General features: G+C 41.1%; 1 protein-coding gene across 1 annotated transcript; it reads left to right on the top strand.

Moving 5' to 3' along the window:
* The first annotated feature begins 1077 nt into the window (after positions 1-1077).
* SPICE1 (spindle and centriole associated protein 1) lies at positions 1078-26615 on the top strand. Its single transcript, XM_054386923.1, has 17 exons — positions 1078-1161; positions 1905-1952; positions 2956-3102; positions 9206-9308; positions 10928-11049; positions 12687-12784; positions 13076-13215; positions 13438-13578; positions 14318-14583; positions 16209-16340; positions 16941-17088; positions 19207-19431; positions 20834-21219; positions 22659-22830; positions 24812-24908; positions 25238-25325; positions 26562-26615. The coding sequence occupies exons 1-17, from the start codon at positions 1078-1080 to the stop codon at positions 26613-26615; spliced, it is 2451 nt and encodes an 816-aa protein (XP_054242898.1).
* Positions 26616-27542: the final 927 nt, after the last annotated feature.

Genomic DNA, 27542 nt, shown 5'->3' with positions numbered 1-27542 from the left:
GGAAGTGGAGGATCTGTGGCATATTCTTGGGGCAAGTTTATAGGAAATAGATTACACTTGAGTGTAAGTTAAATGACTCATTTAAGAACAACCAGTTGCTTTGTGGAACCTAGAAATTCTTTGTGGGTAGGTGGGTAAACCCTCAGTGGCATAGCTAATGAGATGTTTGTTAATTCACAGTCAAGTGCCACTCTTTAATTTGATGTCACCTTAATTTAATAGTTCATGTGACATTTTGCTCTTAATCACCCTTAATAGGATCTGAAATACATTATTGCATTGGGGAAATTTCCAGGGCTTCCTCAGAAGGACAGTGAGAAACAGTTTGGGAGGGCATTTGCAGTAGGGAGGGACATTAATTAAATGAGTGAGATGAAAAATTAAGGTGAGAGGTGGAAGATATGGAAGAGCAACAGTCATAGAATTGCTTTGGTTAGAGGAGACCTTTAAGATCATTGAGTCCCACCATTATCTAACTCTACAGAGGCTGGTGCTAAACCATGCCCCTTAACACCACATCTCTGCCTCTTTGAATCACCTCCAGGGATGGGGATTTAACCATCTCCTAGAGCCTATTCCAGCGTTTGAGAGCTCTTTCAGTGAAGTTTCTTCCAATATCAGCTAAAACCTCCCTTGCTGCAATTTGAGGCCACTTCCTCTTTTCCTATCACTGGTTACTATGGAGAGAAGACCGCACCCCGTCCTGGCTCCAAACTGCACCCCTGAGGTGTCTGCCGGGGGCGGGCAGAGGCTGTTTCGCCACAGAAAACCCGAGACGGAGCGGCAGGGTCCGGCGCTATCTATCCGCGCGGCGTGAGGCGCGGCTGAACAAGGTTGAGGAGCGGGGTACTTCATGGGGCGGACGTTTGAGGCCAGCAGAGGGACACCAGAATTTACCGCCGCTGGAGGGCCCCGGAGGGAGGTGCGGGAGCGGGCGGAGGAGGACGAACCGTTGCTACGCCCGGCCCCTTAAGGCGGGGGGAAATAACTCCGGCTCCGCCGCCTCGGTAACGGTAGGGTGGTGGAAGTGCGTCTGAGTTTCTGTTGTGGTGCCGGTTCCACCTCGTTGTCTCGGCGATGTCGCTGTTGCGGGGGCCGCGGCCTCGCGGTGCTAGCAAAAAGGGCCCTAGGAAGCCGGCGGCGGCGAAGCGGGACTGGGACGTAAGTTGCTTCCCCTTCCTGGGTGCTGAGCCGTGCCCCAGGCCTGCTCCGGTCTCGGCGGTTCTTCCCGCTCCTCCTCCGGCTTGCAGGCAGCAAGGCGGGTCCGACGGCGAGACAGCATGTCCGGGGTGACATAAACACATAGATAGGGGACATAAACACATAGGAAGGGGAGTTTAGAAGTCTCTAGAAGTCACCGTCCTCTGTGGGGGGCAGATGGCTGGTTTGTGCCTATGTTTCTGCGGGGAGGGATACCGTGGGGGGGAGTTGTATGTGCGTGGGGTGGATGTGGTCCCTCTCACCTCCATAGTGCTGCTGGAGTTTAGGCCTCTTAGCTGGCAGCCTGGTCCTGAGGCGGTCTTGGTAAGTCGTATCATTTTACTGAAAAAAGGGTCAGGCATTGGGGCAGGCTGCCCAGGGAGATAGTGGTCATTATCTGTGGAGGCGTTAAAAAAACGTATAGATGTGGCACCTGGGGACACGGTTTAATGGTGTTGGGTTGGCAGTTGGACTTGACGATGTTAGAGATCTTTTTCAACTTTAATGATCCTATGACTTTTTGCTGGAGGGAAAACGCTTCCCTCCAGCAAATGCTTTACACTGCCATCAAAATGTACTATTGTATAGTTTTCTGGTAATTATATTGTAATTTAGAGGTTAGGGTTTTTTAAATGGAACTTGAAAAAAATTCCAGTTCGTCCTCAGTTCTGGATTTTGATATGTTCTCTGGTTCCTGTTTGCAGAGTACGGTCCAAGATTTGACAGTCCACCGTGCAACTCCTGATGATATTGTGAGTTTCATAGCAATCACAGCTCTTCTGTACCAAGATTTAGTTGATTATCTGACAGAAGCGTTTGCCATACTTATGGGGGTATCTTCTGCTAATACTTAATCTTTTTTTAAGCTTTAGCATTACACTCTTCAGTGTTAGTTCTTTGTTTACAACATCATACATCCCCATCTCTAGCACTTGGTAATTTTCAGGTTTCTGTTTCCATCAGGAATCTATAGCTGTAGTTGTTATTACCATAAAGTCTATACCAACATAAAAGCTTAAAAACTCAATGGAATAGATGAAGTTAAGTCTCCTCTCTGCTGGAAGGACTGAAAGGCATGCTTTATTTTAGAAAACACTGATTCTGAGGATGCAAAATTTTCGTTTAAACTTAATTTCTTTATACAGAGTTCATTCCAAAATATGTGAATTCTGTTTCATTTTCCTTGGTAGCAGTGATGACCAGGATGGAATAGGCAGGATGAGCTGTTGTTGATTATAAATTTTGACAGGTTAGTCAGGACAGATGGGCACAGTAGCAAAGAGAGTGTTGATTCCATAAATAGTTGTCTTGATAGCCTCCTAACACTTCAGCAAGCACCTCCCATATTTAATTTGTATCTAAAATGAATATATATCACTGTTAGAAGAAGCATGAGACTATCTCTGGGGATTGACATTAGTGTTAAATCAGGAAAATGCATTATGTCTTTTTATGCATATTACAATGCTGGTTTTTAGGTTTTTTTCCTCCTACAGCTGAGAAAACTCTCATAAGGTGGTGTAGGGGAGATGAAAATGATGCAACTTTCCCATTTGTCTTTGGAGCTACTTTAAATTTGGCTGCTGTTGATGGCATTTTACATTTCTGGATGTTTATGAGGTTGTCATTGGTACTGCGATGAAGTGTTCAGCATGTGAATGATAAAATCAAGCAGAACTTGTTAGCGTTACCCTGCAAATTTTGCTTTAGATTGTCCTTTGATTTTAAAAATGTTTTCTTTCATTGTTTACATAGCTGCGTCGCCATGAGATGCACAAATCAAAAAACAAAGCACTGGCACACTTGGAACTGCAAGAGAAAGCACTGAAAAGAAAATGGAAGAATCAAAAACAACTGGCTCCTGATGCCTTGGAGAAAAGGAAACTGACTCTGATGCGTGAGGTAAGAGCTAAACCTGCATTTTAAGCCTGCTGCAGGTCATTTGCAGCAGTACTAGAAAACTGCTCTTACGCATAGGTCAAAATGTGCTCCACTTACTGGATAATTTGACGTTATATATGCATACACTTTCCCTCCTCTGTGTGTTGAGTGCATGCAAGGACTGGAATAGGCTGTATAACATTAGCTGATCTATACAGTTGCATATTTGATCCCTGCTGTGTGGTTGTACTCTCTGTAATTCTGCAGGCCTCTTTGCATCAAAACAGGACCTGTTTGCAGAGTTGAACTGTATGTTCTTTGTATTCTTACTGCTATTGCCCTCTCCTCCCCCTGCCTAGTATTTTTCATTGATGGAAACATAAACATTTCACTTTCTGGGAAGAACATCCCTTGTCTGCTGTTGCTTATTTAAACAGAGGAAATGCAGAGTCATAGGGCCTGAAAGGGTAAGGTAAAAAATTGGTAAGGAAGAGCTTGCATGGAAGGAAAATTGATGCAGTAAATGTTGAGGATCTGTGGCTGCTAGCAGACAAGCTTGTCATCTTCAAATTGAAAAGATTGTTCTTTAGGCATTCTGAAGCACCCTGAATGGAAATAAATAGTTTATTGCTTTTGAGTATTGAACTGTAGCAGCAAGCCTAAGCTTAGCTAACACAGAGTCGCTGAAAAGGCATTTCTGTGCTAGGCATCCTCTTGTTTCACATGGCAGGTGACACTTTGCCTTATGTTGTAAAAACTAATCTCAAAACATTCATTAGCTTTCAGACCTCATCAGCACTTGGACAAACCGAGACTTATTCTTCTTGTTAAAGAATGCGGATAAACGCTATTTACCTAGCAGTTAAAATAAACATGATTTACCAGTCCTGTAAATATGCAGTGGATTAACCATCACAGACTTCTCCCTTTCATCTCTTCTAAATTTTCAGAAGTCTTCTCCTGATCTCTGAGAATTTTCAAGCATAGACAGAAACAAATAAAAGTACTTAGAGTTGAAGGTCACCTTCTAGTTTCCCAGTTGACACCTGTTTCTCTGCAATCACAGTAGAATTTTTAAGTTCAGGATATCATGCTAATCAAGCCTCAAACTTTGATTTTCGTCTTTGTTATTTACATGCTTTCCTGCCAAGTACATTTTAGTGGAGTATGCAAAAAACTGTGGGCTTGTATACAAAATTCCCTAATGTAGTAGTAGGATAGTTTCAATAAGACTTCCACACAAAAATAAATTATGTATCAGAAAGGTAGATGAGAGCACCAGCTCTAAGGTTTGGTTGGATTGCCTGTTATGTTACCTGGGTATTTTGCAGATGTGGAAACTCGGAGATAGGAAATCGTCTTCCCTGCGTGTTACCGTTTCTAATGACGATTTACAAATGTAAGATCTTCCCGAGTTGCTTTCACCTTCATATGTAAGATATTGCTTTAGTCAACATACCCTGTGTCTGCTTCTGAATCAGAGAAAAGATGCTTCCACATAGGAAGACAACAGGAGATAGTGGCAGGCAGGCTGAAACCCATGTGGCTGTTTGAAATACTGGCATCTTTTCATGTGCAAATTAAAAAATAAATGGAGGACAGTCACCCTTTAAGCCTACCCCTAGCTTAAATATTGTTACCACTTGGGTCCTGTTGTTCACAGTAACTAGGGAGATGCTTCACACTGTATCTCCCAGTAGAGCACAGCCACTGTGGGTTGTTTCCTTGTCTCTATCTTAGTGATCTTTTTTCCTCCTTTACTGCTGTGAGAATGTAGCTTCCTAAGCCACTTAAATCCTACTTGCAAAAGACTCGGAGACAAAAACTAGGAAGATGCTGCTGCTACTGTGTTTTGTTTTTTTTTTCTTGTAGGCTGAAGAGAAAGAGAGCAAAAGTTATAAAATGGATGAGCAAAATTTTAATCTTTTAGGGATTTGTCTGCCTGAAAATCTGAACAAAAAAACAATATGAGCAAATCTCTAAATGTGAATTTTGAATGTGTAGACACCATGCTGACTGATCCTATAACAACTTGGTTTTGAAATAACCTTAGTGTTTTGCACTGAAGGGAAGGTGGTGAGTGGGTTGTCATAGTGGGGAGATTGTAAAATTAATCTCATTTAATTATCTGTAGTAACAGTCTGAAACAGGAGGGAAATTAATGGAATTTATAGATGATACTTAACTGGGACAAAGTGCAGCACGCAGTGAATTGGACAAGGTCATGTAAGAGGGCCTAGAGGACTGAGAAGCTGATATCACGTTGTTTTCTGCTGATCATGCTCAAATCTACCTTGGGTGTAGTGTTCTAAAAATGTTCATAACACGTTCAGCAGGAGGGTGAAGCTTAAGAACCTGCTGATGCTGGAAGAGATCAAGTAGGGAGAGTGGAAACAAATTAATTGGGATAATTTGTGTCTGATTAAACATGTCACCTTGATTCCTTTCCCTGAGGCAATTAAACCTGTGTTTTGAGACTGGTTACCTTTTAATTTTTTTTTTCCTTCCTGCTGTAGATCTGTGTTTTAGTGAGTTCTTTTTGACGAATTAATTAATTACATGTACCACAGGTGCCAGTAGGTACATCTTTATTTATTATAAAGGCGGACGAGGTTCCGCCGGAGAGCTGAGCTGCAAGGCATGAAACCCAAAAGCAAGGCACAACCCCACAAGTTACCCTCAGCCCTAAAGCAGAGCCTGATTCCAGGCAAAGTGTGGCTAACTTACCCTAAGCACCGTATAAGAAACACGGCGGTACTGAAGATAGAGAAATGGCAGAGCTGACTGTCTCCCATCCAGGCAGGCATCCCCATGAGACCAAATCTTGTCTTGTTGGATCGGAGAAAACAGCAGAACTTCGCCAGTAGTGATCTTCAGGGTTTTTTTAGGGTCCCCTGTCCTGTGATGTCGGGCCAGGACAATCGCAGGAGGCTGGGTCTTGGAGCCAAAGCCCCTCCCATATGTCGCAATCGTGTTATGTAACTTCTCACCCTACTGCTCATGCACTCAGCCTGCTCAGGGGGTCGTACGCCCGCTTCCCAGCGATAGCCTTCCTCATCTTCATCTTTCTCAGGTGCGTTAGTGGTCAAATGAGGGCTTGAAGGTCTTGCGACTAGCTCAGGATATCAACGCATTCAATACATTCCCATCCCTGCTTAGTTTCATAAACAGAGGGACCCACAGATGCGTGTTACCTGTTACTCATATTGTGCACCTGGGAGCTTCTGATCAAACACCAAGCATTCCCAGACACCCCCGGGCAGCTGGGCACAAACACCAATTATTCCCAGGCACCCCTCAGCAGCTGGATACTTCTAATCGAACTCCAATTAATTATTCCCTGCTACAATCCGGCATGACTTGTGTAAAAACCCATGTTGGTTTTACATCAGATAGCTAAATGGAAAGACTGGATTTAGTTAGTATCAAATGCAATAACTGAATAGTGATTTGGAGAAGCAGGTATGTGGGATGATTGCTTTCAGAATCATAGAATGGCTTAGTGGGGAAGAGACCCTAGAGATTGTCTGCTCCAACCTCCCCACCATGGGCAGAGATGCCTCTCAAGTAGACTTGGCTGCTCAAGGCCTCATCCAGCCTGACCTTGAACACCCTCAGGGAGGAAGCATCCACAGCCTCCCTGGGCAACTTATTCCAGAGTCTCACCACCCTTATAGTGAAGAAATTGTTCCTAAGATCTAGTCTAAACCTACTCTCCTGCAGCCTAAAACCATTTCCTCTTGTCGTATTGCTAGACATCTTTTGAAAAGTCTCTCTCCAGCCAGTCTCAACAACTATCTCAGAGGAGGCTGGAGCAATGTGAGGGTCAGTCTCTTCTCACATGCAACAAGTAAGAAGACAAGAGGAAACAGGCTTATGTTGTGCCAGTGGAGGTTCAGGTTAGATATTAGGAAAAATTTCTTCACAGAACACTTTGTCAGGCATTGGAACAGGCTGCCCAGGTGGGCAGTGGAGTTACCATCCCTGGATGATGATTGAATGTGGTGCTGAGGGACGTGGTTTAGCGGTAGTGTCTTAGCAGTAATGGTGGGATTGTGAGGTCTGTGTGATCATTGGACTTGATCTCATAGATCACTACCAACCTCAACAATTCTGTGATTGAAAGGTGGATAGTCACTGAGGTGCTAAATTGGTTATAAGGAGAAGTGTAATATACTGCAGTGTATTTCAGGCTCAAAAGACTAGAACGACATGAAAACTATATGGGAAACATATGGGAAAACTTCTTGGCATAACAAAGCATAGTAAAAGGGGGGGGTGGGGAGGAAACAAGCGACATGCCACTGTCTGGAATTTTTTTGAATGAGGCTGAGTATAAACCAACAAACTTATCAATGAACACTGAAGGAAGCTCTATGAAGATACTGGTATATAGTGCTCTGAAACTGCTGCAAAGCAGTCCCTCTTATGATTCCTGGGGGAGCAAAAATTGTCCCTCGGTTTTTGAATCTTCAGTAGTAGGGCATCCATGAGTCTGTCTTTTCTGTGGGACATTCTGAATTAATTGCAGTCTCTCTGGCTGAGTTGATTAATCTTGATGAATGGAGCTTCATAGCAGGCTCCCCAGGGAAGTGGTGGAGTAACCATCCTTAGAGGTGTTTTAAAAACATGTAGACATGTCACCTTGGGACATGGTTTAGTGGGCATGGTGGTGTTGGGTAGATCATGGGACTTAAGATCTTAGAGGTCATTTCCAATCTTAATAAGTGATGCTGAGTTCACTTGCATATCTGGTCTCCTTTCAGATGTTTAAGAATAACTACCTTCTTCCCAGGTTGTGGGATATAATTTTATTACTTTGCCATTTCCAACTTTGTGAGTAAGTGAGGAGTTTGGAATTGCATTCTGCCTACAAAGCCATGTCTGCAGTCGGCTCCATTTGGCTCACAGTAGCTGAATGCCTCTTGATTCAGCCAGGAAAAGAGAAGGCTTCAGAAAGACCTTATAGAGATCTTCCAGTACCTGAAGGGGGCTACAGGAAAGCTGGGGATGGACTTTTTGCTGTCTACAACTACCTGAAGGGAGGTAGTAGCCAGGAGGGGGTTGGTCTCTTCTCCCAGGCAACCAGCACCAGAACAAGAGGACACAGTCTCAAGCTGCGCCAGGGGAGGTTTAGGCTGGAGGTGAGGAGAAAGTTCTTCACAGAGAGAGTGGTTGGCCATTGGAATGTGCTGCCCAGGGAGGTGGTGGAGTCACCGTCCCTGGAGGTGTTCAAGAGGGGGTTGGACGTGGCACTTGGTGCCATGGTTTAGATAGTCATGAGGTTTAGGGTGACAGGTTGGACTCGATGATCTTTGAGGTCTCTTCCAACCTTCTTGATTCTATGATTCTATGATTCCAAGACCTCCCTCCTTAGGAGACAGCTGTCATGGTGCCAGTGATGGACTTAAAATACTGAAGGAGAGAGACCTTGAATACAGAAGCTATGCATTGAGAAATGTGTGGAGATTTCCAAAAAGCCTTTTGATGCCAGATGTAGTTAGCTGCCTATTCAAACTTCTATGGTGGTATGTTGCTTACTTTTTAGGTAGGATTTTCATTAGTTAAGGCTCAATGAAACAAATCTGCCTGAACTGGTTTGGGTCCAGTGAAATGGTGCAGTTTTTCAGTGTCTGTCAAATGTAGATAGGTATTCTTTGGCCAGACAAAACTGAGATCAAATGATTTGAGTATACAAAGTGATTTTTTTGAAGTGCCAGATACATGTCTTGGTTTTGATGAGTGTGTCATAAACACCTCTGTCATAAAATACCTGTGTCCAGCCAGGAGCAGAAGAAGGGAGTGAAAGAATTGTCCCTAAAGAGAAAGAGCCTGTGCTGATGATAGTAATAAATGCTTAGTTTTCAGAAAAACAAGGTGAATTCTATTCACTGAGAATGAGGTATGGTTTTCTGATCTGTCTTAATTAGGATCTAAATGCATGGTACCAACTTTGCAAACATTGTCTGGTTGGCTATTTTCTTTCAAACTGTTTAGAATCACCCTCCCCCGCCCCCCAAAAAAAAAAAAGAAGGAAAAATTGGTCTGCTTTGAGTGAAATATTTCACAAAGTTAAAATCAGCCTGCTCCAAATGAAATATTTCCTTACACACTATACTTTCAGGTTCTGTCTGATCAATACCATTTGCAGGATGATTTGGAGAGATCTGATCAGGTTATGGCTGTGGCAAAAGGCTTGCTTGCAGGTGCTCCTCGCACACGAACAGGTAGACCATCTTGTTTCTTTTTGGTAGTAGCTTTGAGATAATATCCTTGCTTTTTATAAATAGCCTTGCTTTGCAAACTGTCTTTTTAACTATTTTCATCTTACCATCTAACATAGTATTGTTGATCCTATTCATGTTGGATTGTCAGGGGTTAAGGCTGGGCTGGTTTTAATGACAGATGCTCTCTCTTAAGCCCCTTTCCTTTGTCAGAATGGAAAGGAAAGGGGAGTAGGGAAGAGAGACTTATGGATTGGATAAAAAGTCCCTTAAAATAGCTTTAATGAAGTAGTAGCAATCAAAAGATAATAGTATTAATAAGAAAAGAATAAATACAAACCCAGTACTGAACTCCCCCAGAGTCCAGACTGGACTCAGTGTCATGTGGGAACTGGATTCAGAAACTCATGGATTCAGGAACACACAGACTGGGACCAAAGGCAGAAGAACAGATGGAGTCTTCCTCAGACACTGGCCATAGAGTTTGACCCTTGTGATCTCTCAGCTTTATACTCAGTAAGATGTATGTAGACTGGAATGCTTTGCTGCTCAGGTTTGGGTCACCTGTCCAGTTAGCTCCTCCTCACAAGTACAACCTTTTTACTTACGACTTTGAACTGAAAGCAGTGTAGCACACAAGATTTATCAGTGACCTTGGTTTCTACAGGAGCAAGCATAACCAACATTTTTCTGCATACTATACCTTAGTGTTAGCTATAAACATCAGGTGTTACAACTTTCAGAAACAGGCATTGAAAAAATATACCATTAACTTCAGAAAGAGCAGAGACTTAGCTGAAAAGGAAAATCACTGAAAAGAGAATTGGTTCTGTTCAAGCTCAGACCTGGACATTCCACCCCTTATTCCATACCATTTACATCATAACCATTGCTAGCTTATGATTTATCTTTCTACACAAAAGTTTAAGTGCATTTAGTTCATGATTGTGGATTTCCATCTAGCATAGCAGTCTCTCAGGACATGGATGAACCTCAGATGAAGATAATACTCCCCATGGCAGGGGAGGGCTACCCACGACTGCTGTATTATTCTGCTGTATCAGTCTATTGTGAAATTTTGGATCACTTAACTGTGAAACACCTCATGCTGACCATTTCCACAGACAAGCTACTGGTCTGTGCAGAGCACGAGTTCGAGCCACTGTAGTAGTTTGGATTCTCGTTGCTACGTGGGTTAACAGCCTGGTTTTGGATATAGTTGAAGATTTAATGGCAGTTCATGAAGAAGACTTCTCCTTTTCTTACCCTGTTTGTAGATCCTTATGCTGCTGGAAGGTGGGACTGACAGTTTGCATGAGGAATCTTAAGCTAGGTTGTTTTCTCTGTAGGATGTCGTTCTTTCTTGCTTGTAGTGGTTGTTTCATCCTACATGCTGCTTCTGCACAAGTGTGTTTCACCAAGTGAGAAGGATGGAAGCGTGGTACATAGCCAGATACATTGAGATAACCCTATGCTTGGCCTTTGGCAGTTGTTGAAAGTGACATACGTACCTCTGACGTTTTATGTGCAAAGCACAGGAACTTGCTTTTAGGTACAAGGTTCTGTGACATACTACAGACCAAGTCCTCTGTGTTCTTCCCTATTTTGTCTGATTCCTCTAGGTTTCCCTAATGTAACAATGGCTCCTAACTGTGACCTAGAATCATCTCAAAGACCCATTGTACGAAAATGTGATCCTCCCACTCAGCATTCCATCCTTAGTGAATCTGTCATAGCTTCCCAGGTAATGTATGTTCCGCTTCATGCATGTCCTTTGGCTTTTTTGTTTACCCAAAATAAGAATATTCAAAGGCTGAATTTCTAAGCAAACCTAAAGTTGTGTTTGGTGTGTTGTATACCGTAAAATCATAGAATCACATTGGTTGGAAAAGACCTTTAAGGTCGTCGAGTCCAACCATTATCTAATTCTACATGTGTGGAAAGTGATGTTAAATGAAGGTGAGTTTGTTTTGTGGACTGGGAATCATTGTTTTTTGATTTCTTAACCTTTGGACAGGAGAAACAAACATGTCTCATAGAAGCTCACTGATATTCACATGCTGTCTCTTTTAAATTCTGGAATTATCAGCAAGAGAACAAATTAATTATGGACTAGGAAAACAAGTCTTGAGTCACTTAACTAATAGCTAGGTATGAAAATCTGCCTATTCTAATTATATCTGCGTATGTGGGAACATAGCCAGTTGGGCTCCACTGTATTTCTGCTAACACACATGTGAGTGTACCACAGTTAACTCCACAGCCTTGATTAGTTCTCCAGGTTTAGCTTTCAGTATTTCACATACTTTTATAATGATTAAGATTTGTTTAAAAATTGTTTAAAATTTCATGTAGATTGCCTTTCCATTCTGTTTTCATTTCATAACATGAGTTGTGCCAGGAATGCTTGCTATGGTTTGAGAGCAGGCATATGGGCGCTGCTGGAAAGCAGCTCACTGATGAAGACCAAAAGGGCTGTGGGTGTGAAAGCAATAGTGTCATAATCTCATGGTTCTCTAATCCTGTTTCCTACTACTTTCCACAGACATCTACAACTTGAGTTGCAGTACTTCTCTGTCATGTATTTTGATGTGATATTTGTTTATTTGGTTTGTTTTCTCAATATGAAGAATGAACTGTAGCATCTCTGTAAGCTGTATCACTGGATGCACTCCGTATGATAAACTTAAATTTATAAAAAAACACATACTGCTGGCTGTCTGCTGAGCTTCTGCTGAGTTTTTCTTTTCCTTATGGGCCCACAAAAATCCTAATTAAAGGCTATCTGGTGAAGCCTACCAAGAAGTACAGAAAGCATGGTTTGAGGAACCCTAATTCCAAACGTGATTAAGTTTTGCTGAGTGTTGTACATAGGATTGTATTTTGTTCTGGTTGCATTTTACACATAGACTGTAATTTTGTAGATCTCACGAGGTTGTTTAGCTTGTATTTTCAAATGGCTGAAATTTTAGAAATGCTGTAATCTAGGTTGCTGTTTCCATTCTCTGCTTGCTATTTCTCTGTATTTGTTTTGGTACAGTCTTTAAAGATTTTTTTATCCGGCGAAGTGTGTCATCTTTCTTACTTACTATAAATCATCCAAGTAAAACATTGGATATTGAATTAATCGCTTGCTCTTATATGCTGAGGCAGTTGTCAGTATCAGTCTGTCTTAAATGCTGAAGTTCCCCAAAACTCTTCTCACAGAGGTTTATGTTTTTCTTTCTTACTTTCTTTCTTTTGTTTTGGAGGCAGAGACTGAAACAAATGGTTCTCTTCTTTTTTTCTCGAAGCAGTTCAGAAAACTGATCTCTAACTTCTTCCTAAAAACAAATTAAAATTGCTGTGAAGTTCCTTTTGTTTTATTTGTCTCCTTAAAAGGCTCTTAATGAAGTAGAAGAGGAAATGTTATCAATCTGTGAGTCAGATGATGAACACCACGACTCTCTGAATTTCAAATCCAGCATCAGTTCTGACAGGTCAGTACAAATATCCATTCCGGTTTCTACCTTCTTAGCACTGGAAATAGAGTTAAAAGGGTGTTGCACTGGAATAGTTGTTACTTTTTCTGTTTCCCCTGCCTCCTCCTTTCCTGAGCTCAGAATTCTGGGCAAGCCCTTTATTGTAACAATCAGGCTGGGAATGAACGTGAGCAGGGAACTCACCTGAGCAGATATACAGAGATTTTGAGAAGGTCTTTCTAGACTGCACAGTCTAAAACCATGCTGTTAGTCCTGTCACAATTCACTGTTATCCTTGCTTTAATGTAGGCTACTTCGGTTATTGAGAGAAGATTCCTTGGTGAATTCTCAGTTGCGGGCTGAAAAGAATACACGGAAAAGTACCTTATCTCAGGAATCAAATGTGCCTTTGACTCCAACAACTATTTCTCCATCACTGGATCAATCAGGTTGGGTTTGCCAAATCACAGCCTCTCAAGAGTTATTAGGCTGTTGATAGGATCCTCTCTGGAATTCCTTTTCTGAGTTGGGGCTGAGAGAGAGGGAGATGGTTCAGATGAATTTCTAGACTAAAAAGCCAGCTCTTCTAATAGAATTACTTTACAACGTATTACTATTAATAACACAACTGAAGTATTTCATGTATATAATTTTTGTTTTGTTTAAATCAGCCCTCAATGCTACTGATGTAGTCAAGAGAATCCATTCGAGGCTTCAGAATGAATATGAAGAAGAGGCTGGAGACTCCACTTACGGTGTGAGACAAGTGCTGAACCCGAACTCAAGGAAACAAAGGCAAATTGCAGCAAAAAGTTTAGTAATTTTTAAAACAACATATCTCCTTTTAGCTATGGTCTTTAATATCTTAAGAAAATGTAGGTTGAAGGGGGATCTTTGGAAGTCATCACAGAGCTAACTCCTAATTAGACTGAGAGAAGCCTCTTCCAGCCAAGTCTTGAGCATCTAAGGATGGACATTCCCCACACCGCAGTGTGATGTATTCCCCTGTGTGTTCATCAGCAAAGTAAAGTCCATAGGAACTTTGGAGCTATCGACATGGCCCTTTGATGCTGTACATTGCCTTGCTGCACATGGAGTTTTCCTCTGCAGGACCTTTCTGTTTCTGTTATGCTGCACAGACTTATGCTGTGCTTCAGACACATCTGCATGTGGAGACTGGCATGAAAGGATTGTTATGAATGGGCTGCTTACTAAATACCAGACCTGAAAACAGCTGGTGTTTTTCACTGGCTGTTCCCAGGGCAAATGTTTCTGTGCTTTTAAGTGAGAAGGAAGTATAAACAGGTATCTAAGATAAAAGCACTGAACAATCATACTTGAGAGGTACCAGTGTGGCGGCAGAAAGTGTGGGTTTTGATGATCTGAAATCAACTGAAATGACTGGGGATGTTCTTTGATGGTCCCTTTCAGCTCAGGGCAAGAGAGGATATTTCCTTTGAATAACTACAATAAACAATGAAATTTTATTGATACTGCAAAGCTTTCTGTACAAGTTGAAATTCCAATGACAAGTTTTTTTTCTGCCTTCAGTGAAAAGAAAACAAACTGCACAGAACTCTGCAAGACAGAGGAGAGATGATTCTCCAGTTAATTCAGTCCCCATTGACCTTCGGAGGGCAAACAAATCCAGTCTAGATGTTCTCAGCCACATGATACATGAAGTAGAGCATGAATTGGAGGAATATGAGCGTTGTACAGGTCGTGAGGTTCAAAAAGCTGAGAGAAGTGAAGGCCTCACTGGTTTTACATTATCACTGGTGAACACTCTCTGTCGTTTGATACGCTACCTCAAAGAGGTGAGAAAACTTTGAATTGCTTCTGCAGTTACTTTACAAAGTTACTTCACGGGTATGAACTTTGGTATTTCCTGACTCCCTCTCGGTTTGGTTTGAGGCCTGGTGATCATTGCTTATTATTTGGATTGCATGCAATTAGGGGGTTAAAGTTTTTTGGTTTGTCAGATTATTATCTGTGGTATGTTATGGGTAGCTCATGGTCTAATTCTGTCTATGCAGCAGAAAAGAGTAACCCCAACTATTCCGATCTCCTGTGCTTTGGAGATGGGAGGTGTTTCTCCTATTCAGGGATCCCTTTGAGTAACTGCAGGCAACCCTGGGGAAGGACTCCATCTGCTAATTCTGATGTGCATGTGTGATGTCACAGCCTTTGCTTTTTTTAGGTATGATGGTCCAAAAAGTAACAGTTGTGTATTCCATTTACTCGTAAGAGGCAAGGTGGAGTCTTTGGCGTCTTGTCCAGGGAGTCTGCCTACGGCAGTGGTCTGTCTTAAAATAATAGATTGATAATAACTTTGGAGGGAAAGAGGTTCTTTACAGTAAGGTCTTTTGCTTCATGCTCAAGTAGGCTACTTAACAAGCCTTTTGGTTGTCTTTAAAAAATAAAAATAAATTGTAGAATCATTTCAGTTGCAAAAGATCAAGTCCAACCATTATCAAACTCTAATGCATCTGATGCTAAATCACATCCATCAGCACCACATGTCTGCATCTTTCAAACACCTTCAGGGATGGGGATTCAACCACCTCACTGGAGACCCTGTTCCAGTGTTTGAGAACCCTGTCAGTGGAGAATTTTCTTCTAACAGCCAACCTAAACCTTCCTCAGTGCAACTTCATAGATTTATAGAATGGTTTAGATTGAAGGGACCTTAAAGATCATCTAGTTCATGCCCCCACCCATGGGCAGGGAGGGACACCACCCACTAAACCTGAGGCCATTTTCTCTCATCCTATCACTTGTTATTAGGGAGAAAAGACCAACTCCCACTTCATGCCAGCCTCCTTTCAGGAAGCTGTAGAGAGAAAAGATCGCCTCTCAGCCTCCTTTTCTACAGATTAAACAACCCAAATTCCCTCAGCCACTCCTCACAAGACCTGTTCTCCTGACCACTCAGCAGCTTCATTGCCCTTCAGAATACATCGAGAAACTGAAAACTTCTAGAACTTTTTCCCCCTCTGAGGGAACATATTAGAAAGCAGGTGTTTTCTCCTTTATTTAGTCATGTTTTCTTCATTAATGAATTAAGGAAACTGAAGAGTAGGCACAAGTAGTGAAGGATACTGACAAGCATTAAGACACTTGGAGTTATCTGTTTACTACAGTATCCACCCAGAGAGAGAATGTTTGTGGTTACAGCCTAGAAAAACTGCAAAGGCAGAAGAACAGAGATGTGTAGGATTCTGCAGTAACAAATAACAGTGAACTCTCTGACCGTTCTCAAGGCCTGAAAACGGGATTTTTGTCATGAAAGAAACAAAGTCAGTTTAGCAATAGTGTTGCAGTATGATGTCATATGGACCTGGTTTTGTTTTTACATATTGATTAATAGTGTTTTTTAACTGTTTGGTAATATATTTTAACTTTTTGGTATCTATTGGTTTGTAACTTTCTCCCTTGTTAGAGTGAAATGCAGCTGCGTGAGAAGGAGGTGATGAGGCAGCAGCATGAGGAGATGTTGAATGAACACAGAGAACTGATTGATGCTCTGACTGCAGAAATACTTCTAGTGAGGGAAGAAAACCGTACTACACAGGTACTGAGTTGTGTTGCAAATATGGGCTGAGATGCATTGTCTCATGATCAAGAGATTTTAACAATCAACAGAAAGAAAATGATAAAATTGAATGAGGAGCCTGAGAATTACAATAGCAAGTTCAAGGAGGGAGGGAAGGAATGTTTGGAAAATCATTTTCATCATCATTTATGATGTTTGTCTTCAACACCTTAGAAAAATCCAAACGTTTAAGCACCTTCTTCCATGCTTTTATGCTGGTTAACGTTACTGGAGCAGTGGAGTAGACTGGAAACACTACATTTTCTTTTTTTCCATTTGCAGTGGAGGTAGATTTGTTCAATATTTGTATTTAAGAATGAAACAATAAAGCAGCCCTTTGAGAGGAAGTGGGGTCATGTGTTAGGAAAATGAAAACCAAAGAATTTATTTGAGTCAGGAGAGAAAATACATGAGAAGCATGGAGCACTGATAGTTAACACCTCACTAGAATCCTACAGGTTCTTTCAGTGCTATTAAGAAGTCAGATTTATTCTCAGGGCTACTAGTGGTATATAATTTTCTAATTCATGTTGCTAGAATACAAATATCTAGATCTCTCTATTTTCCTTCCTCCTTTAGGAGAAGCTTCACCAATACATGATGGTTACAGATGAACAGCTGAGCTCCCTCACACAAGCATTGAAAGGCCTCCCTTTGGTAGAACCTAGAAGAGAACAAAGTCCAAATAATTTTGGAATTGAAAGCAAAGATCCAGCAAATGGCCAAGGTGTGTGTGTCCATGTGTGAAAAATGAAGCAGGAGTTGTGGTTAGCTTATCCCTTGCAGTGGAAAAGCTGGTATTTAATAGATGTCCACTCAAATTCTTCTTGCAAGCGTGTGAATCTTAACTTCTGGAAATTTGTACAGGTTCTGCTGTGAGCACAAGTGGGGTTTTTTTGCTACAGGTTATTTTTTAACAATGTTATAGGTTGTATTCCATCCCCCTTGGCATCCTTCTGCTGAATCAGGACTTCCCAGGATTAACTTCCTACTCAAGTCCTGGGCTGGAGCTTTAAGTGATATGTAATATGTTACACTAAAAATAAAAAGGAGAAGAGGGAAGTAACCTTCCCCTGTTAAGATGACTTACAAAGTCAGGTTTATTCTGAGGATCTTAAAAAAACTCCACAAACTTGCTGAGGCACCCTAACAGTCTCAGATTGACCCTTCCATCAGACACTGGAGGTCGCTGCTGTCCAGAAACAGTAGCTGCTGAGGCCTGTTAAGTCATCAGGCACAAGTCTGATTCTTGATGTTTGTGACTTTATTCCAGAGATGAATGACTAGTTGAGTGATGTATGAGCTATGTTAAGTCAACAGATTGATGGCCGGACTAACCAAACATGATGCACCTTGTACTTCTTTATATTCTTTCACCTTGGAGTTTTCTCCCAGGTGTCTTCCCTGATTGGTTGCTTAATTGCATTTTTGCTTTCAAGGTCAGTAACTCCTTATGTTGGAGTTCCTTGGAACTGTTTATCTTCCTTAGTTAAATTTGTCAAAAACTTTCTTCCTGACTGTTTTTGTGGGGTTCTCAAGAAGAAGCCACATACCAGATTCCTTTTTTGTGATTTACCCAGGCATTATAAAAGCAAACATAAAAAAAAATTCCTACCTCAGAATACAAATAATGAGAAAAGCACCCCTAACCAAATCAAGCCTTCCAAAGCCCCAAACCTTCCTATACAATAGTCCCTCATTGGTCTCCCTTCTTGGGAAAAGGCATCTTCCTGAGAGGAAAGCTTCCTAAACTTACAAAATATTTCTTCCACTTTCTGTTTCCAAATATCTCGTGTCCTTAACATGACTGACTGGCTGTGAGATATTTGAGATGTTTAGTTTTAGAACAGAAACTGTGCATAAGAAAATGTAGGACTTTCCTGAAGAGAGGAGGAGTGGCATAGGGTGTACCATAATGACAGAAGGATACTTTGGAAATGCAGTTCTGTACAGTGAAGCAGAGTAGGAAGATCTTTCTCATTTCTTGCCAGGGTCATTGAATAATGGGTGGCATGTTTTAAATTCAGTCTTAAAATCTCGGTTATGTGAGGTTCAAGAGTATTTTATGCAAGTTTTTTTGGTTCTTTGGTGCTTTTTGTCTGTTGCATTTTGTCATCAGGTGTATTCTGCCTAATTTTCCACTTATTTCTCTTTTGGCAACAAGTACCCTGAGCAAAATTGTGAGGAGAGGATTCAGAGATATCTCTGATGGAATAGTAGATGTGAGCATATTAAAATTACTGTGGTTTCATAGTTAGCTACAACTTTGATTTTACGCTCTTCATTTTGTACCTCCATGATACGTTCAAAACAAATGGCAATGTAGACATAAGCTGGTTGTAGTTAAATACAGAATAATTTTCTTTTTTAACTGAAGACATGTCTGATTTGAATTGAGTCACAGAAAGATCATCAGAGTTCAAAAAAGGTTTGAATTTCTTCCACTCCACCATTGTTGCCTTCACATTTGTAATACAGGTTCATTACAACAAGTGCTTTTCTCCAGAGAACATTGCCAAATGCAGCTCACCGAAATACTTACTCCTCACAAATTGCATGTCTGTAAGTCTTGTCCATGAGCTGCTCCAAACAGATCTGTTACTAGTATCCTGAAACTGTGGCTACATGTAAGAGCTTTTCTTGCTCTTAAAACCAGTGAAAGTTTGTCTTATTCTCCAGTGAAGGAGTTCTGTACCTGGGAATCAAAAGGAAGCTAGCAGCATGTAGGAAACATACTGTGGTCTGTCTCTTCAGCTCCCTAAACGTAAGAGTTGTTACTGAGAACGTTCCCTATTGCACTAAAAACTTTTTTAAATTCTATATCTGCTTTGTCTCTTTTCTTTAGAAAAACGTGATTTGAGTTATTTTGAGCCTAGAGCTGGTACAGGCAACAAGGAAGGTATGCTGAAATTCCCACAGGAAGAAATTCCTTTCCATTTTCTCCAGAGGTCAGGTGCTTCAGGTGATTTGGGAACCAGTAGAAGCTTTCCATCTCACATCTTCCAGCCAGCCGTGCTGTTGTCACCCCCCCGGCAGAAGAGCAGTCAGGAGTTGTCTCCCCTCCAGAATGGTGAGATCTCTTTGGCTGTAGACGACTGGAGTCTGTGCAGTGTTAGTGTTTCAATCACTGTGCTACCCTTAATCTGAAGTCTTAGACACCTTGGCCCCTGTAGCTGGAACATCCTGCTTCTGCACCCAGATACACGTTTTTCTTTCTATGCGTGTTGATACATTTTCTTTATATTTTCTGTCCCCTGCAAATTCTTCATGAACTGTCTGCAGCCCTGTCAGTGGCAATCCAGGCTGGCATTTTTATTCCATACTGCTTTATATTGTCACTTTTGTATGATCTGCTGTAGCAAGTCAGAAAAATAACCTAAAAGTCCTTTTGATTTTTAAGGAGTTTTGTCAACTGGAAGTTTACAGCCAGTTTGGCCTTTTGGTGGGCTGCTGTGCTGTGAGAAAGCACATAATGCATCAGGAGGAGATGACCCAGAGGCAGTGTTCTGTGAAGACCAACATCTGGTTTCAGTCCCACTGAGAACTATCAGATGTTGTCTGCCATTTGAAACAAGAATATAAAACTGCATTCCTAGACTTCACTGCAGTTCAGCTAGGATACAAAATGCATCATGAAATGTTAAACTTCTTGAATGTTTCTTTATGGAAAATAATTCATAAAACAGATTTAGGTGTACATTTTTTTAATGTCATGCACTGCTCAAGAGGCAAAAGTTAAATCTTGGGAAGGAACTGGCTATTTGCTCTATAAAGCAGAGAAAAATCTGGCTTTGATCACAAAATCCAACCTGGAGTTAACATGTAGCAACTGAATGCACTGTAACATGCTCGATCATGTGTGTAGTGTGTTATCTCTTCATTCACTAATGATGACCACAAAACCCCACTAATCTTGTTGGCCAGAGTGCTTCCCCTTTCTTATGGGCTGAGTAAATAGTTAATTTATTAGTATGCCAAAAGTCTTGCATTAGTTTCTTTTAGTATTCCAACAGTTTGTGACCAACCCAGTATAAATACCAGAGCTGAAATGCAAGCTTACAACTGGATTTTGGAAAATGGAGGACTAAGAAAGAAAGTGTTTGATCTATCAGCTGAGAAATTCAAAACTGTTTATCTTCTTCTCTCTGACTTGTCTCTTGACCTTTAATGAAATCATTTAAATTTAAGACTATTTGCAACCGGAAATACTGAACCTGGAGAGTTCTTGCAGCAGGATCTTGGAGAGAGAGTTTTGATCAGTAGCACACCCACACAGAATGTTAGGGGTTGGAAGAGACCTCGAAAGATCATCTGTTCCACCCCCCCTGCCAGAGCACCATTCAGACTAGATGTTACAATTCAAGTTCATACTTGATTATTCCTAGCCTGATGCAATAAAGTCATTGCTATTGTCCTTAACGTGGATTGCATCTCTTTTCTTACTGTTCTTTTATTTCTTGTCATGTTTACAGCCACTTCTCAGTCTCCTGAAAACACTGAAAGAGAGCCCTGCAAGGAAAGGAGCTCATCTTCCTCCCTGAGAACACAGAGCACAACTGAGAAAAAGACTCTCATCTCTCAAAGGCAACCGATTCTTCCTGCAGATAAAGACTTGGAGAGTTCCCAGGAGAAAATTGGTCGGTCCTGTACAGGCGATACTAGGAAAAACAGCACAGCTGAAGAGCTACTTCATAACAGTGATCTGCTGGGACAGATAGCTGAGTTTACGCAGCACAACTCTCTAATTCAACCTCAGCAGAGCAAATTCAGAAGCTTCTCTGATGACACAAGTGACTGCCTATATCAGCCAGACCCATTAGGAAATGCAAATCCTAGTCCAGACTCTTCACAAGGACAGGTGAGAATTTAACAGGAAAGGAAGGCTGGTGTCCCCCTTCTGCTGATCTGCGTTCCCACAGCTTGCCAATGCTTTCTCTCCTGTTGTCAATTGTTGTAAGGAAAGGAGTAGCAAAACAAGTATCTTTCCATGCATTTGCATGGAGACTTGTGATAGTGACGTTCCCTAGGGGGCTCAACAGTAGTTTCTAGTATTGGGCCTATGTTGTATACAACCTCTGAGAAGTGTGCAGCACATTTGTAAGTTTAGGATAAGACTATGCTGCAAAAAGAGATGTGGTTGCAACATGATCAAGGATACCTCTTGTAGCTTGGATAGTATTTATGGTGAAAGCACTGCACCAACCCACAGGTTTTTGTCAAGCATACAAAATACATATTTAAATCCATACCATACATCTCTTCTGCTACTGTGATCCCAAACCCCACGAGATTAAAGTTAGTGCAGGTACACCTCTTGCAAATACTTGATTAATAGTGTATGTACTAGTTGGGTCTGTTATGTCAGTCCTGCTGTGTGGTGAAAATCCTACAACCTTTGGGAAGGAGAACACTTGAAGGCTTCGGTTCACACAGAAAAACTTGAATCTGCAACTAAGAAGCTATTCAGTGGCACCCCAGTGAGTGAACACCACAGAATTACTTAATCCCTACCCTTGCTGCTGTTCTTCGCTTTTATTCCATCACAGTGACTGAATTACTGTTCAGTTAAGGGTCCTCAAGATTTTTAACTTTCCTCATGTCAAATGTTGGCCAAGAGTGCTGACAGTTTCCATGTCGTGTTGTGTCATATTTAGTCATTTTGTTGTATGAGATGATACAAACTTTTAAAAGTGTTTCTGTGGAAATAGTTACTGAAGGGAGTTGGGATGAGCTTAAAGGGGATAAAAACCTGGTTTAAAGATATGTTCTAGGATACTGTGGAGGTACCAAGCCTGGAATTGTTCAAAGGCAGGTTGGGTGGGATGTTGAGCAACCTAGTCTAGAGTAGGAGGTGTCCCTGCCCATGGCAGGGGGGTTGGAACTAGATGATCTTTAAGGTCGTTTCCAAGGCAAATTGTTATATGGCATTTCTGCTAGAAATCTGCTTAGGCTTCCCCACGTGCTCTGACCCCTGTGTCTCTCTGACTATTTTCTTAATTATGATAAATCACTGGATGATTAGGAGTGAGTTTGTTTTCTTTAAATGATACAGAAAATAGAGATGGTTCTTCTTATTGGTGGGAAATCCAGTTTAAAATAGTGTTGTGTTTAGTCAGTTAAGGACCTAGGCACAGGACAGTGAAAGGGCTAAAATCAGATTTTTCACAGGAGCTGATATATAATTAAGTTTACTTTCAGTTTGAAAATTAAATACAGAGAATTTCTTCAAATATGTTGCACGCTCTCCTTGGAAGGTGCGAAATGTAGGTTTTTAACTGGAAGTAATTATCCCACTAGACTCATCTCATGGTATCAAAGAGCTTGGAGGAGAGAATAGCAGAGCTGAACCGTCAGAGTACCGAAGCACGTGATAAACTGTTGCAGCTAATAGACCAGCAGAAATCAGCTGCCACTGATGCAGTCCCTCCAATGGTATCTCCTGTTCTGTCTCCATCCCTAAATTATACTGGTAAGTACCCAGCTTCAAGAGAAGCAAAACCCAATATGACAAGGTTTTTCTGTTTTTGAGAGTTCTCTGTCCTTATCTGATTTTATCAGTGGTTGTGGTCAGCAGTACAAGTAACAAGTGATAGAAATGAGAGGAAATGGCCTCAAGTTGCACCAGGAGAGGTTTAGGTTGGCTATTAGAAGAAACTTCTCAGCTGAAAGGGTTCTCAAAAACTAGAACTGGCTCCCCAGGAAGGTGATTGAATCCTCATCCCTGGAAGTGTTTCAAAGATGCAGAGATGCAGTGCTGAGGCTCTACCAGCCTTGGTAGAGTTAGGTAATGTTTGGACTTGATCTTAAAGACCTCTTCCAGCTAAAATGATTCTATGATTCTACATACAAAAACTGTATGGTATAAGTAAGTACTTCTTAATTCAGAAAACTGAAAATATACCAGGCAAACTTCTCCTAAAGTTAGTTTCTTAATAATTAGTCTTCTGCAACTATCATGCTTCATGGTAAATCTGTTTGCTATTTCTTTGGCTGCAGAAGAGAGTTCTGTTACATAGACACTGATGGGCAGAACTTGGCTTTTCAGTCAGTCCTCTCTGATGGAGAATCTTTTATAAAAGACTTAAGTATTTACATCATGCTTCTAAAATTCTTGGCAGAGGAATTATCCAATTGTCAAACACATTTCAGTTTTTGGTCTTCTGAGTGCTCTTTCCATCAGACTACCTCTCTAAGTTACTGCTAGTGCCAGTAGAAAGAAATACCTGAGGCTTCCAGTCATCTGACGTGGTAAAATTAGCAAATCATATATTCTTGTTGATTCAAGATTCATAGGTTAACTGCCATGTGTTGCTCTAAACAAAAATACTTTCCAGCGGGGGAGGGTTGATTTATCTTGTCGTGGAACCTATGTAATTACAGGCAGAACCATATATGAGCATGTACGTACATGTGCTGTCTAGGACACCCACCCTTTCACCTTCCCTAAGCCACAGCTGATGTCCCTTTGGAAGGACTACATAGAATGCCAGTTTGGAAGGAACCCCAACAATCATCTGGTCCAACCTTTCTAAGTAACAGTATAGTTTAAATGAGATGGCCCAGCACTCTGTCAAGCTGTCTTAAAACTGGCCAGTGTAGGGGAATCCACTACTTCTCTCGGAAGATTATTCTGATGTCTAACTTCTCATGGTGAAAAATTCTCTTCAGGAGTCCAATCTGAATCTCACCAGGAGTAATTTGTACCCATTACCCCTTGCCTTTTCCATGTGACTCATAAAAAGGGAGTCTCCAGCTCTTAGCAGCTAGCCTTTATGTACTGGTACATGGTAATAAGGTGTCCCCTAAGCCTTCTCTTCTCAAAGCTGAACAAACAGAATTCTCTCAACCTTTCCAGTCCTCTGATGGTTCTCGTCACCCTTCCCTGGAAACTTTCCAGCCTGTCCACATCTTCTTTGTATAGTGGGGACCAAAACTGCATGCAGTGCTCCAGGTGTGGCCTGACAAGAGCTGATTAAAGTGGGATAATGACTTCTTTTTATGTCTGATGGCAATGCTTTTGTTGATGCAACCCTTTTGACTTGAGGGGGAGAGGAAGGAGGGGGAGGAGAGACCATCTAGGTGCATGTGCCATTAGGGTGTTCAGTGGGAATGTTTTTAACACTTTCATGGCTGTTGTAATGAGTTCAGCACAATAGGTAAAATCTTACAGGAGCGAAGTAGAGAAATCAGAAGATTAATTGCCAAACTCCAAGTTTATTCATGGAAAATTATGTTCTGTGTCTGTACACAATGTCCATGGTCTAAAAATCTTTCAACATTATTTTCAGAGAGTGGATATGGAGTTGATGTTCAGCCTGATGTTTTATGTCCACTCTGTATGTTCTGTGCAATTGGGAAGCATTAATACCTCTCGAAAGTGGAAAACCAAAATGAATGTTGTGCAGTGTTGCTGTGTTCTCATCAGAACCAAGCTATTATTTATTGCCTAGAAAATGCAAGGAGAACAGTTGAAGTGTCTGTTCCTGTGGCAGCTGACAGATCCAAAGAAGATAGTGTTTCCCCTGCCAGTATGACCAGTGTAAGAAGGTAAAAGTTAAACCTTTACTATTTAATGTCTGCAGTGTCTTCATTACTCATACAGTGGAACAGAAATACAGTGGAAAATTTGCTGTGTTTTTCTTCGGCTTCATGGACTTTTCCTGATTTCATCATGCTCAAATCTAGAAATGGAACAGAGGTCCAATAGCTTTTTCACAATTTCTATTCTTGGTATTTTAAATACCTGCAATGTGATATAAGACAGGGGACATGGGTTGTTGAAGACTATCGATAAGGAGTCTTAACTCAGGATCTGAGACTTGATTCTAGGAGGCACTTCTAGTTTTCACTTTGTCAATCTCTTTGGATATCCTCAGGTCTCTAGGAGACTCTAGCAAATCTTGTACACCCTTAAGTGCCATGTCAGAAAATACGAAATTAACTTCTGTCAGCCAAAGACCAAAGGTAAGACTGAGAAATCATGAGACAGAGTTTGATTGAATCATAGAGTGGTTTATGGTGGAAGGGACCTTAAAGATCATCTAATTTCACCCTCACTGCCATGGGCAGGCACACCTCTTCATAGACCAAGTTACTCAAGGCCCATCCAGTCTGGCTTGGAACACTGCCAGGGCTGAAGCCTCCACAGCTTCTCTGGGCAACCTGTTCCAGTACCTCACCACCATCATGGGGAAGAATTTCTTCCTAATGTCTAAGTTAAATCTAGTTTCTTCCAGTTTGAAGCCATTACTCCTCATCCTGTCACTGTATGTCTTTGTACAAAGTCCCTCTCCATCCATCCTGTAGGCCCCTTCAAATACTGGAAGGCTGCTGGTTTAGAATTGAAAAGATAACATAAGCAAATAATCAAAAGGATAACATAAGCAAATAATCCAGGATTGCTCTTGTACTCTGCTTCCCCAGCACGTGATATTCTAAAAATATAGAAATATCTAAGACTAAGTATCAAATCAAGACAAATAAAGACAGAGTTCTGTCCTACCTTAATTTTTCTGAGGCCAATAGTAATCAATTCATGGCAGTTTGGATTCTGGGCAGTTGGTAAGGGGAGGCCTAAGTGCTAGTGACATTCAGTTGTCGCTCCTACAGAGCTGTCACTTACCATAAATAATTCTGTAACTGCATTTTCTGCTGTGGCATCTTCATGCATTAGAACTGGGAACTTCTGGCAGTCTTTTCACTGGTGGCTTCAGAGAATTTCTGGCAGTCATTATGATGCACTGGTAGGACCATGTATGAGAGGCAAGCAAGCTCTTACCTAGCCATTGCACAGGTCAGTTGCTGAAGGATAAATATATCCAAATGCAAAGAAAAATCTTCAGTCTAGATTTCTGATTCCTGATGTGCAAGAAGAAGAAAAGACTACAGTAAGATGAGGAGCTCCAAGCAGTAGTACAGTCTAGTAAACTTGTCATAGCTTAAAGCAGCCATGAGGAGATATTAATACTCTCTTTTCTAATGTCCAAAATTAGGATCCAAGATTCTATCCTGACAGTAAAGTATACATCCGCAGAGGGGAAGTTTGGAATACTTAAGGTAGACCTGACTTAAACTATATTCCCTCCAGCAGACAGTTTGCTATGTATTGGTAAATTGACATTACCACACAAGCCAGTGCTAGCTAGTGAGTCTGTGGGAAATCTGTGATGTATGAATTTCAACTGGTTTCTTCTTTTGCAGGTAGAAAAGCAAAAAGAAGAAGGCTGGTTTGCATTATCAATGCACATTATGTAAAGGAAGATGCACTCAAGTCTCTTTTTTTTAAAACCAAAATTTTTATGAACCGCAATTGGATCACAACAGTCCCTCTCTCCAGATGTGCAGTTTAATGTGTGCAGTGCTTTCATGTCAGCACTAGTGTCAAAAGCTCCACAGGCCTATTGAATTTGTGCCATGCAGGGCACTATAGAAAGTCCTGGGAATGAGTTTCTGAAGTGCATGTGCTGCTGTAACATTCCACTTTTTCACCAAATCAGTCTTTCACAAGGTTATAAACTCAGCAAGACAAGCAAGCATCTGATACCTGTGTTAGATATGCTGAAGACAGGAGGTTTTAGAAATTGCAATACAAAGTGAGTGTTTGAAGTTGAAATCAGAATCCCTATCTGCTGTGTACTAAAGTATGCTCTCTTTGATACAACAGAAAACTGAAATGAATGCAATTGTATGAGCTGATTTATGTGTGGTTCTAATACTCTAATGACTGCATTTTTATATTATTTTTATTGGACTTTTTAAAGTAACCATCATTTTATTATTAATGATTAATAATAAAATCTAGAACTGTGAGAAAATGCTTATGTCTGTTCCTTCATTGCAGAATGTTCCTTCATTCATAAGGCAAAACCCCTTATAATGGAGATATTTTTAAAATAATAAAAAAAAAAAGGGCAATCTGCCAGTTTGGTAAGAAAATATTTGCCAATCTTAAAACCAGATTTTGAGTCAAGGTATTCTAATACTTTTTCTTTTTTTTAACTGTTAAAATTTGCTCCTAAAGATTTTGATTGGTTAGGTCATTAAAAGATATCTGTCCATATCCTTTCAATCATTTCAGTTTTAGGAGAATGAAGAAAAGATGCTTCTCTTTTTTCTTTTTCCCTCATTTTTTTTTCTCCCTCCCTTTCTTCCCCCCCTTCCCCCTTCCCCCCTTTTGGCTTC

The sequence above is a fragment of the Indicator indicator genome, chromosome 1 (genome assembly GCF_027791375.1).
Source record: "Indicator indicator isolate 239-I01 chromosome 1, UM_Iind_1.1, whole genome shotgun sequence".
Classification (NCBI taxonomy): Eukaryota; Metazoa; Chordata; class Aves; order Piciformes; family Indicatoridae; genus Indicator; species Indicator indicator.
The sequence above is the reverse complement of the archived record's forward strand: the minus strand, read 5'-3'. Positions and strand labels throughout refer to the sequence as shown.